Source organism: Bison bison, unplaced genomic scaffold (genome assembly GCF_000754665.1).
Source record: "Bison bison bison isolate TAMUID 2011002044 unplaced genomic scaffold, Bison_UMD1.0 scf7180017864314, whole genome shotgun sequence".
NCBI classification, from domain to species: Eukaryota; Metazoa; Chordata; class Mammalia; order Artiodactyla; family Bovidae; genus Bison; species Bison bison.
Window position 1 is genome coordinate 1,279,315 of NW_011494886.1, and position 12,908 is coordinate 1,292,222.

Consider the following 12,908-nt stretch of genomic DNA (forward strand, 5'->3'; position numbering starts at 1 on the left):
CACTGCCGGGCGGGGCCGCCGGGAGTCCGGGTGCCGCCGGTTACACTTCTGAGCGCCTTCTGGAAGCCACAGGGCAGGGGGAACAGTGCGGAGGAGCCGGAAGAGGGAGATCAGGCAGGTCCAGCTTATTTGCCAACCCAGTGGCACTCATAAAAGCGTAAATCAAGCTGAGGATGGTGCGTCCGGGCGCTCACGAGTGTATAGACACACCGGCGTGTCTATGTGTCGTGTGGGCACCTGTCGTGTGAGTGGCTCCAGGAGTGGCTGCTCGTAGGACGTTCAGTTTCTGTCAGATTTATTTCGAGGGGCCTAACGTTCCCCCGGTCCAAAGGGGGAGCGTAAGAAGTTTAAGGAAGCTGGGTCTGATCAGATTAAGGGAACAGCGGCTGGGTCGGTGAGCGTGGGGACTGCGGGTGCTGGGGGCTAAGGAATCTCGTCCTTGCCCCGCGTCTTTCTGGGGCACGAAGGCCTTCGGGCAAGACTGGCGTGACAAAGGTGGCTGGAGATACTGGAGAACCTGGGCGATGATGATCGCTGAATGAGTGGCACTGGGCTGAGCTTGAACAGCTGACTGACAGAAAGGGATGATAGCATTTAGGAAGGTAAGAAGGAAACTCAGAATGGGGACCATCTGCTCCCCCAACCCCAGCGGGACAAAGACATTGGAGGTCTGCAATGCCGACTGGATGGCCTCACTCCCTTCTCACCTCCACAACGTCCCCCTTTCCAATCTGGCAATTCCAGGTATTCTTCTATTCCTACTTGTACCCACTCTGTTTGTTTCTGCCATTTTAGTGTGATTAATGGGTTGAGCTGCCTTTCTATTGTGCTGAGAAAATAATTGTCACTGACCTTAACTAAACCTCTTTTTATTTCCAACTAAAAGCTTAACATTGAAGCAGCTCCTGTAAAGAGATTTAAGTACACTGCATCATTGGCAAAAAGGGACTTGAGAATGGAAGCCCCATTTTTGGTTTGTTTGTTTGGGTCTTTTTGTTTTGTTCTTGAATAGACTAATTCTAAGAACATTACCTTCTTAGTGTTGGGGCCAGGGTATGTGAGAGATGTGTTTCCTTGAATCACTCAAAATAAAAAGGAGAGATCAAGGTAATGAATAAAAAGTCATGAACAATTTTAGATCTGGATCAAAATTAACACTGTAAAGTGTTTTCTTTCTCATTTATCTGACCTTGCATAGTGGAGAAACAAGAAACAGATTAGCATTTAAGAAGAGATTCAGAACTAGGACTGAGTATCCAAACACATATTATTGTTGTTGGAAAAGCCAGAAATAGAGAACACAGGTGTTTGTCACAGCCAGTCATTAGGTGTGATGAAGAAGTGGTGTTTGAAGCTTTGTCTATATATACACAGGTGTCTGCCTGGCTGATCTAGAACTGAAGGCTTGGAACCCACTTCTGCACCAGCCGCTCTCCCTCCTGGGGGGTTTGTACTGTGACAACACTCTCATTAGATTTGTCCTTTTCCTTCCATCCAAAAGCTGATTGAAGCTGGGTTTCCAGGGAAGGAGGTTGACTACAGTAATCCTGGTATTGTGTGCTGGGCAAGGTCTAGATTCTGATACTTGGAAAGCACTGCTAGGAGCAGGGGAGTGGACCACTGCCAATCCTTTCTCTCACCTGGAGACATAACAATTGCCTTCATCCCTAGACTACCAGGCAAACTCCCAAACATCCCTGGGAGCAGTCTGCCTTTTGGTGGCAGACAGGATGACCTCATGCAACCCCAGGCCTTTGCTTTCTATGCATGAGGAAGAGTTGTGCCGGCTTCAGGTGCAGCCTTCCCTGAGTCGCCTCTTCTTTTGGAGGTCTTCCAGGTTCATCGTCTTCATAGGCTCTTGTTGCTTTTGAGCAAGGAGAGGGTTGCTAAATCTCTTTATGGTTATGATCACTTGTGTTTTATCAGCATTGACTATGGCTCTCTGGGAAATATCAGACGGTGGTGCTTCAGAACAGGTCTTTTCCTTGTTTAATTGACGCCTGTGGAGTCATTGCTGAAATGATGCACAGGCCTCTTTCAACATGAGTCATTTGTCTTTAGGCTTTTTGATGGAATATTTTGTCAGGTGGTACAGCAAATAGAATGTGTTTGCAAACAGAATGGCATCTTAGGCAGGCACAAAATGACTCTGTCGTTTGAGGCATGTCCGGGTAGGCTGTACTTCCTGCTGTACTTTTGACGGTTCAGACCACAGCAGCAACTCTGCCCATGATGTGGCTGGGTACTCTGACCCTATGACTCCAGAAAGGAGCTGGGCATTTGTTCTTAATTTGTAGGGTTTCTCCAGTTACTAGAATTGCCAGAGTTAGCAAATAGTGGGGCCTTCTGCTGTAACTGGAAATTCTGTGGTTATCCACCGAGGGGGCACAGAAATTTGCTCAGCCACTGCTTTGTGAAGTCCTGTCCTTCTAAACAAACAAACAAAAAAAGTGTCCTTGACTGCTCAAAAGATACTGACTCATTGCTGTGAATGTCCTTTTCCCAGCAGCGGATGGGACATGAGTGTATGCAAAAATATAAAGCTCAGAAGACGAAAATCACATATTAAATGCTAGCCATTTGTGAACCCTTTCCCCCTTCTCCCCCGGCCCCTGCACCCCTGCCTCGATGCTGGTTCTCCTTTGTCTACCTTGAGCTTCATATTCCCCAGCTAAGGACTAGCAGTCGAGTTCTGCCAGGACTTGTTGAGAGATTCTGGAATATAGACAGCCATTCGGGAAGTGGAGGCCACCATCTTCCTCCCTGTTCCTCTTTTCCTTCTCCCTCATCATCACCTTCATCATAATAGTTATTATTCACTGAGCACATGCACACAGCACTCTCTGGCATATATTACCTCAAACCCTTACACCTCCAAGATGGGTAGTAACCTCATTTTAGAAATAAGAAAATTATTGTCCAGAGAGATTAAGTAATTTTTTTCAAGATCACACAAGTAACAAACAGTAGAAGTAATATTTAAGCTCCTATGTAGCTGTCTCCAAAACCCATGCACTCTCCCTGTGCCCCTAAGGAGGCCCTGGGAAGTTCAGAGCAGCTAGAGGGAGGGAAGGGGGAGAGTTCTGTAACTGCAAACTAGTTTTCAGACTGTCCTCTGCAACAAATGAAAGAATTTTTAAAACTGGGTGATTTTTTTATCTGACCAATTATATATCACTGTCTAGCTAGATATATACATAGATATGTATACATATTATATATCTATTATATATATATATCAATTCAGTCGCTCAGTCGTGTCCGACTCTGCAACCCCATAAACGTCAGCATGCGAGGCCTCCCTGTCCGTCACCAACTCCCAGAATTTACTCAAACTCGTGTCCATCGAGTTGATGATACCATCCAACCATCACATCCTCTGTCGTCCCCTTCTCCTCCTACCTACAATCTTGCCCAGCATCAGGGTCTTTTCCAATGAGTCAGTTCTTCACATCAGGTGGCCAAAATGCTGGAGTTTCAGCTTCAACATCTGTCTTTCCAATGAATATTCAGGACTGATTTCCTTTAGGATTGACAGATTGGATCTCCTCACAGTCCAAGCAACTCTCAGGAGTCTTCTCCAACACCACAGTTCAAAAGCATCAGTTCTTCGGTGTTCAGCTTTCTTTATAGTCCAGCTCACAACCATACATGACTACTGGAAAAACCATAGCTTTGACTAGACAGACTTTTTTTAGTAAAGTGATGTCTCTGTTTTTAATATGCTGTCTAGGTTACACACTAATGTATGTGTGTGTTGTTGTTTAGTCACTAAGTCATGTCTGACTCTTTGCAACCCCATGGACTATAGCCTGCCAGGCTCCTCCATCCATGGGATTTTCCAAGCAGGAATTCTGGAGTGGGTTGCCATTTCCTTCTCCAGGGGATCTTCCCAACCCAGGAATCGAATCCGTGTCTCCTGCATTAGCAGGCAGATTCCGCAGAGCCACCTGGGAAGCCCCATATATATCCCTGTCCAGAAACAGAAGCCAGTAAGATATCCCCATTTGGAACTGGAATCCAGCAAGTTTTAAATTCAAATGTAGTGCTTAGACCTATTCTGTATGTGCACATGTGCTTGTGTGTGCCAACTCAGGGTGTCTTTACTATGGGTCAGCTCTGTCAGGGTGGCAGTGGGGCAGCAGTGACATGGGAAAGGGCAGGGAAAAGGCGGGGGTTCTGACCTTAATAGAAGAACTGGGATGGAGTTCACTATGTCAGATTTGAGTGCATCTATTGCATTTGCCTAAATCGTGATGGGAGAGAACAAGCGTGAATGTGCATCTCTCAGCAAAGCCTTGATGTGTTATTTTGTGCCCAAAACTGTTAAGAACACCTGTTAATGACCAGTTTCACCCAGACATATTGACCTATCTTGGAGAACCTCAAAACAGTTCTCCCTGCCAACTGCATAGAATAATTTGAGACCTTAAGGGTGAAAAGTCTGGAAAAGTCAGATTTTTTAATTAAAGCTTTAAACTCTACAAACAATTTTGTTCATGTTAGTGAAAGCATGATTTTTTTCTATGGACAATAGACTGATAGGAAAATTTTTCTCTATAATGTCTGTGGTTTCCAATGAATTCTTCTCTATGTATTTCAGTGTTATTTCTTTTTTAAGAAACCATGTTTTCTCTCTTTTAAAAAATAATATATTTGGTCTATTGGAAAGAACGTTGACTATAAGGGTCTGGAAATTTGATATTGTTGATTCTGGCTGTTTGATACTGTAGAAGTATCTGAATTTCTTAGGTCTTAGTTTCCTCATTTGTAATTAAGATGCTGGATTAAATGAAATTTAGAAATTGAAAGTGAAAACCCTTCAGTCATGTCCAACTCTTTGCAATCCCATGGACTGTAGCCTGCCAGGTCCTTTGTCCATGGAATTCTCCAGGTAAGAATACTGGAATGGGTAGCCATTCCCTTCTCCAGGGGATCTTCCTGACCCATGGGTCAAACCTGAGTCCCCTGCCTTGCAGGCAGGTTCTATATCTTCTGAGCCACCAGGGTAGAGTCCTTCCCAAATTAAAAATTCTTTGATTAGTTTGAAGGTTTTTTGTTTCTTTTTTTGCCTGTTCACCTACAAACATAGAAAAATGACTAGGTCATTTTTGTGAAGGTTATTTTTTATGCCTTTTCAGAACAAGAAATGATTTTTGGCATGTGCAGACAAGGACTCACAATTGCTAGAATGAAGCAAAGTCTTCTCACTTTAGCATCATAAAACAGACCGTAGAGTAGTTCAAATTGTACATACTCTGAGTACATTTAAAGAAATCTCATGCTCAGGCCTGTGGGAGAATCAGGCATCAATCCTACTGTCAAACAAGCTTACAACTTAGAGATTTTACACATACACACACACACAAACACACACGTGTATCCACCATACACAATTTTAAAAAACTAATTGGGTTAAATATTAAAACAGAGATGTAAATAGTGTTACAGATGCACATAGAATGGAAGGATTAATTTCAACTTTTAAGAGTAGCAACTAGGTCTTCCCTGGTGGCTCAGATGATGAAGAGTCTGCCTGCAGTGTGGGAGACGGGGGTTCAATCCCTGGGTCAGGAAGATATCCTGGAGAAGGTAATGGCAGCCCACTCCAATGTTCTTGCCTGGAGAATCTCATGGACAGAGGAGACTGGTGGGCTATAATCCATAGAGTCGCAAAGAGTTGGACATGACTGAGCACATAGAATGAAGAGATTAATTTCAGCTTTTAAGAATAGAAACTACTTTCTTGAAAAAAATGACATTTGACTTTGAAGAATGGTCAGAATTTCAAGAAATATGTCCTGGGGGGTCAGGGTAGGGAAGAGAGCTTTCCATTTGAAATAAAGCAGTTAAGCTTAGGAATGGAGGTATATTTGGGAAATGGCTAGAGGACTGCCTTTGCTGCCCCTCAGGAAGGCTTTGTTAACATCTTTATCATTGCACTTCTCCATCCATCTTCTTCTGCATCATCTGGGTACAACTTGTGTACAGAGAATATGGCTTATTTCCCTTTACAATCCTAAGTCCTAGCACAGGATAGCAGCTCCATCACTGATAACCATTGAGTCAGTCGTTTAGTGCATGGAACAGGACAGTAAGAATGCTGGAGAAGTGGCTTGCAGCCCCCATCATGTTCACCTGTGATCAGAACTAAACCGAACGGATAGGTTAGGTTCACCTTCTGTGAATGCCGTATGCAACACTCTGAATATTTTCCAATCGGTTTCTTGTTATCTTTGCACAATATTACTGTAGCTCGAGATAAGGCTCATCACTGAGCCGCATTGGCCATGGAAATTCTGAGTCAGAGTCAGATGGTCTGCAGGATCAGAAGCAGGTCTCTGGTGTCACTCTGCCCCGGGAACAGTTCTTTCACCCCAAATCCTTTCTGTCTTCCCTCTGCCCTGGTCAGATGTGAGCGTCTCATGTTTCCAGTGTGGCTGCAGCCTCAGCCTGCTCTCCTTTCTTGTTCACTCTTCCCCTTCCTTCCACTGACCTGGCCTGTGTCCCAGCCTCTCCCTTTCCAGCACCAGCCCTCGTGCAGACCTCACTGCCCTCAGCGTTCTCTGCTCTCACCTGGCGGATGATATGCCCTCCTCTCCTCTTTCATCCTTCTGGAATCCTGTCCTTTTCCTATGCAGTCCTGCCTTTGACTACTTGGCAGTTTCTGTAGCTCTTCTCCTGTGGCCCCACACTCACTTCCCACATGTGTGCAGGGAGACGGAATCCCTATGAGAGTAGAACAGAGGGAATCATTACTCCAGTCCTGCATCTGGAAGTTGGATCAGGTCTGGTGCATCTCACTGGGATGGGGACCCAAAATGGCACAAGATCCACTGTGGAACCAGAAGGATATGTTGGTGCCACTCTGGGGATATCACAAACCATGAGCTGGCCCTAGAAGAGACTCATTCGCCTACAGAGGCTGTGGAATCGGAGGCTGTGGAAAACCAAGAACTAAGGCGAATTTACCAGGGCTAACCCAATCAAGAAAAAAAAAAAAATCACACACAACCAAAATTGTATCTTAAGTGGGAGCACGTTTTTGTTGCCATCATGTTTCCTTTTTTTCTTCCAGGTGGTCATGGTGAGGAATAAAAAGAGGCTGTGATTTAGTGTTTGTATTAGTAGGTTTCTCTTCTAAGAAGGTTCATCACTTCCTGAGATCCTTTCCCTGCCCCAGTCACACGAAAGCCACAAGAAATTCAGGAATCACGCATATCTGTAAGAAGTAGAACCATGGGTTGGTTTGGAGTACGAATGCTAAAGCCACACTGTCTGGATTTGAATCCCAGCTCTGCCCCTCATGACTGTGACCTTGAGCAAGTTACTTAACCTCTCCGTGTCTCAATGCTCACTAGTATCTCTTCAAAACAGAGATAATAGTGGCACTACCTCATTTGGTTAATTTGAGAATTTAAATAAATTCATAGAGCATGCTAAGAACAACATCTGTCACAAAATAATGCATATTTTTAAAAAAATTAGTCACAGTAGTCATTTATTGAAAGCCTGTGTCGGGAATGGACAGCAAAAAAGAGTTGTAAAATGCAGTCTGTTCCTTCAGGTAATTTGCAGTCTTGTTAAGGGGCTGACCTTCCAATTAAGCCGTGTGTCTCCATGTTCTCTGACCAGATCAGGGTAACTTGAATGGTCATCCCTTCAAGGGGACTTGGAGTTAAGGGAAGGCTACCTGGTGGGTAGCCCAGATTGTGAGTATCAAAGGAGCCTTAAATGCAGTCTGTGGGGAACAGATCAAGAGAGCCAGAAATCCTCTTCAGCTACTTTATCCCCCTATCCCAAACTTTGTCGTCTCCAGCCATCCAAAGCCTTTGGGAAAATTTGACCATGTTGCTAAATGTGCTTCTGCTTTGCTCTTGGCCCCAGAACTTACACTCCTAACCCAGTCATTTTATCACCAGATGAAGAGTAGGAATATTGCAAAATGCTTTCCTTTAAACAAATCTTTTTACGTATTTTATAACACCTTCCCCGGCAGTGGAAGGCTTTCTGATCCCTCCAAACATATGCATCATCCACATGCAAATGCACACATACCACCCATCACCACACCCACACACAGTGCACACACACTGAGCCATGCCCTGAGCCTCACCCTCAGGAGCCCCAGTTCTAGTGCCTGCTATTGCTTCCCCTTTCTAAAAATCCTGCAAGACATGCCCACTGACATTTCAGATCCTATGAGCCTGCTGCTGTCACCTGCATGCTACTGTTTCAGACAAGCTTCTGAGGCTGGGGATTTGGTTTCTGACACGGGCTCTTTCCTGATTTCTGCTCCATGTGACAGGCCGGCTCCACAACTCTCCCTGGCCTCTAAGAGCTTTTAGGTACATGCACACTAGAGGGAATGGTCGTGAAGTGCTTTAGCTCCTGTAACTTTGCCTTTGAGAAAAGCACAAACCACTTTGTAAATGCTGACTAACCCTAATTAGAGTTTCATACCCGGCCTGCAGAGGAGGGATTATTTATAGAAATTGTAATAGGTGGGTGTATTTGTGTGTGTGAAAAGAATTTGAACACACGTCAAGAACCAAATTTAGGTGTAGGAGACCTGTGACTAAATCTGTCTGAGTATTTACACACACGTGGTGAGTAGGAGTTCTTCCACCTTCTCACATCTATAGAAATGTGGGAGTTAGGTTGCTGAATGCCAGTGAGGCTCAAACAGTCCCTGGGAGGATGGCATTAGTAGATCTCTGGGCAGCTCCCAGGTCACGTGGGTTGGCCACAGACCCCTATACCACTCTCAGGGGATGTCTAGCTCGTGTTATCTATGAGACATCAACAGTCTTTTTTGGATTCCTTGGCTACTAAGCAGTTGACATTTTCTAAGAGAATAACAGGGTTTTGAAAAATAATTTCCAATTATTCTAGAACTATTGGCTGTAGGGCATTATGTCTTCTCAGAGAATGTTCTATCAGTACTTTTTTTTCCTCTGTACAGACCTAACAAAATCTAAGTAAAGAAAAAAAAAAATAGGAAGCAGTTGTACCTTATAATGCAAATGTCTTGGAGCTTGGAGGTGTCTGCAGTGATGGTGAGAATGGGACATCCTAGACTCTGGCAGACTGAAGGCTTATATACTGAAAGCAATATGCTAAAGTATTGAAGCCAGGCAAAAACACATGCTGAACAGATAAAGGTGAAGGCAGCATCCATCCGTCCATTCCTCCCTCCCTATTCTCTCTCTCCCTTCTCCCCTCCCTTCCTCTCTCCTTCCTCCCTGTTTTGAGTTTAAGAGATTGCCCTGGCAGGAGGTATCTGCATAGACCCTCATAGGAATAATATGAGCACATCGTGTCAGTTTAGCTAAAAAATATTACTGGTGCTTGTTTGCTCATTTTGCTTCTCATTACCTGTATTTTTAAAAAGTTATTTATTTAGAAGGAAAGTATTCAAAGGATATTTATAAAGTGGCCCTTTTGTGTCAGGTACTGTGTTAAATTAGGTGATAGATAAATAAGATTATTCTCTCTGCTCTTAATGAAGTTCTGATCATAAAAGTAGAAAGCCAAAGTTCAAACATTAGGGATAAAAATACACAGGGCACAAAAACACTCAGAAAACCAACACGTTGTTGGTAGGAGGAGGAAAGCTTGGTAGATTGGACTTCCAAGAGGAGATCACCCTTGGGTTGATATAAAGAGTATAAAGAGCAATGAGTGTGTATCCAGCTGTTACAGGTAGAGAGAAGAATGATGCAGTGCAGGGGTACCTAGGACTGGGAGATAAAGTTTCCTTGAGGAAACCCAAGCATCGATTTCATTTAAACAAAGTAATGGAGGTAAGGCCGGGAAAGTAGGCTAATGAGCCTTATGTGTCATGCCAAGATGAAACATTAAATGTTATCCCAAAGGCAAAAAAGCAGCTAGTTAAAGACTTGATCAGGAATGGATTAGAAACCCTAAGATAACTGCATAGGATGAAGAGAAACAAAATGACCCATTCATTATTAGGGCTGCTGAGGGGTAATATGAGAAATTCATTATCTTTTTCAATCTACTTAGTACATATGTGTTGATTATTTTCCATATGCCAGGTCCTCTCCTGGGCACTGGTGATTCAGTGATGATCAATACAGACATGGCTCCTGCCTTCAGAGAACTTACAATATAGCTGGAGAAATGGGCATTTAATCAAACAGTTATAATACAATACGCTATGTAAGATGATGAGGGAGGTAAAGATTGCTGTTGATACAGCAGGGATATCTTAACAGGGAGACAGGGACACCCCCAGAAGAAAGTGATGAATACACTGTAACCTGAAGAACACATCAGAATAAGCCCCCAGGATAAGAGGAATAAGGCTAGAGTATCCTAGGAGATGAAACAATATGGGTGAAGACCTTGAAGAAAGAAAATGGCCCATTTAACAAACCCAGATAGTTCACTCTAGTTTACTGTAGGCAAAGAGGAGGGGGCCAGGAGGAAAGTGACAGATACCGAGAGGTCTTGGAAGCCATGTTAAGGTGATTTGACTGTATAGTCACTCAGTCATGTCCAGCTTTTCAACCCCAAGAACTGTAGCCCACCAGGCTCCTCTGACCGTGGAATTCTATGGACTGTAGCCCGCCAGCCTCCTCTGTCCATGGAATTGTCCAAACAAGAATACTGGAGTGGGTAGCCATTCCCTTCTCTAGGGGATCTTTCCAACCCAAGGATTGAACCATTATATTTATATATATGTGTGTGTGTGTGTGTATACATATTTAGATTTCAACTAAAATTTTGCTTTCAAGAAAGCTATCCTGAACTTCTAGTCATACATAAGTGACCCTCGCAACCCTCCCAAACTTGTTTACTGTTCTGCTTATTCTGTAAGAATTCTGTCATTTCTGGTTTCATTCTTTCCCCTACCATGTTGGCAGCTTGCAGTGGGAGAGGGAAAGTTAGCTTTGTGTACCGCACCACAAACCAACTGTGAAATGGAAACTTTTTATTAATAGTTACATTACCACATTATCAAATACCATTTATTTTACGCATTGACATCTAGGGTTACACCAGGAGGCTTAGTAAAAGCGGGAGAATTTTGCAGTTGAGTATTTAATCTAATTTTTCTCCTACTCTGAACATTTTTCTGTTCTCCCTAAACCTTCATATTGTTCTTTCTTTTGTGTTGAAAGGAAAAGTTGTTAAAGTATGATTATCCCAGAACTGAGAAGCCTCATCAGAGCATGACCAAGTGCCCCTTGTGAGGTGTTATTTCACCAAAAATTATGCCATCTGTTCAGAGACAGAGTAGCGTTGTAATTAGCAAGATAGAGGAAGAATTTCTTATTAATGAATTATCTCTACAGTATCTTATTTGGATATTAGTGTCTAATGGACATTTAAGGAAGAGAAAGTCTTTCAAAGAAAGGTAGATACCCATCTATATAAAATGCCTCCCATACATGGAATTGAAAAACACTTTGACTTGCATAAATCATAGGATATTTGGAGACTGTCTCAGGCAATGAATTCCCTTGATCCCCTGCAGAGTTCTTAAGAGGCTTGGCTCCCCCTTGAGCCCCACAAGGACATCTCCAGGCCAGAAGTGGGACTGTCTGGACAGGCCTTTGAACCAGAGAAGCTTTACTTGCATTTGTTGTTATATATAAATATTTCACTTGACAACATTCCAGGTCTGAAAGCACCATGAGAACCCCTGATTTATTTCAGTTTTCTCTAGCTTATCAAGCCACTTGGGCTAGACCAGGAGCAGCTCTCTGGATTCCCAGACTGAGGTCTGTTCTTAGACGATGGCATGCCCTTTGGCTTCTCAGAACATGAAAAATATGTTGATCTACGTCCTCTGCTTCCAAATGTTCTGCCTTGCTTCAAAACACAGTTGCTTTTTTGCATGGTAAATAAATATGGATTAAATAGGCAACTGATTAAAAATTAAATTGGCTACATGGCCCTCTCAAGTTTTGCTGAAAGTATAATGGTTATCTTTAATACTCTCCCACATGCCCCATGGAAGATGATCAAGTATGATGGATCAAGTTTATCCCATTGGGTTGGCAAGCTTTAAAGATATTATTCATTGGCTTGGGAAACTGCTAAGCAGTCCCCTGATCATGAACCTCGGATCTGTGTTGGCTCTATTTTGTATATCCTAAAGATGCCTCAGCCTTTCCACCCTTATCAGAATGGAGTCAAGTTCTCTATAAATGTGGATTTCCGCCCCCCCACCCCTCCGCCAAGGACCTAATTTAGGTACATAAGATAGGAAGCCCCAAGGAGATGTTATTAAAAGATAATTTACATGAGCTTAAGTTGCAGGAAATCTACTCTCTGGGACTTTTTCTTTTAAATTGTGCAATACCATATTTTATTCTAGCTGTTCCTTTCATCATCCGTTCTGGTTTATTTCTGTCCTCTGTGTTTTCTAACACATTCCTCTTCATTGACCCAGATAACTCAAGCTAGAAGGACACACAGAGATAAATGGAGCTGGGGACATTCAGGTGCTAGGGGAGGGAAGGTGCAGAGAGTGAACTCTACCTGTTTAAAGAAGATGGATGGACCAAAGAGAAGTTTGGGAAAGGATGAGGTGATCTAGGCTCATCTGCCTTCAGCAAGCCTTTAAAGAGCTGTTCACTCAAACAGGCATGCTTGCACTTTGTCTGTGTCAGATCAGATCAGTCGCTCAGTCGTGTCCGACTCTTTGCGACCCCATGAATCACAGCACGCCAGGCCTCCCTGTCCATCACCAACTCCCAGAGTTCACTCAGACTCATGTCTATCGAATCAGTGATGCCATCCAGCCATCTCATCCTCTGTCATCCCCTTCTCCTCCTGCCCCCAATCCCTCCCAGCATCAGGGTCTTTTCCAATGAGTCAACTCTTCGCATGAGGTGGCCAAAGTACTGGAGTTTCAGCTTTAGCATCATTCC

At 43.5% G+C, this 12,908-nt stretch overlaps 1 protein-coding gene across 2 annotated transcripts in view; it reads left to right on the forward strand.

The window, feature by feature from the left end:
- Nucleotides 1–28: 28 nt before the first annotated feature.
- Nucleotides 29–12,908, forward strand: part of PLCXD2 (phosphatidylinositol-specific phospholipase C, X domain containing 2) — a 51,758-nt gene continuing 38,878 nt past the window's right edge. For both annotated transcript variants that reach the window (XM_010852726.1, XM_010852727.1), the window contains exon 1: nt 29–744. In XM_010852726.1, the coding sequence (XP_010851028.1) occupies nt 585–744 (160 nt within the window). In that variant the 5' untranslated portion in view covers nt 29–584. The remainder of the gene's footprint in view (nt 745–12,908) is intronic.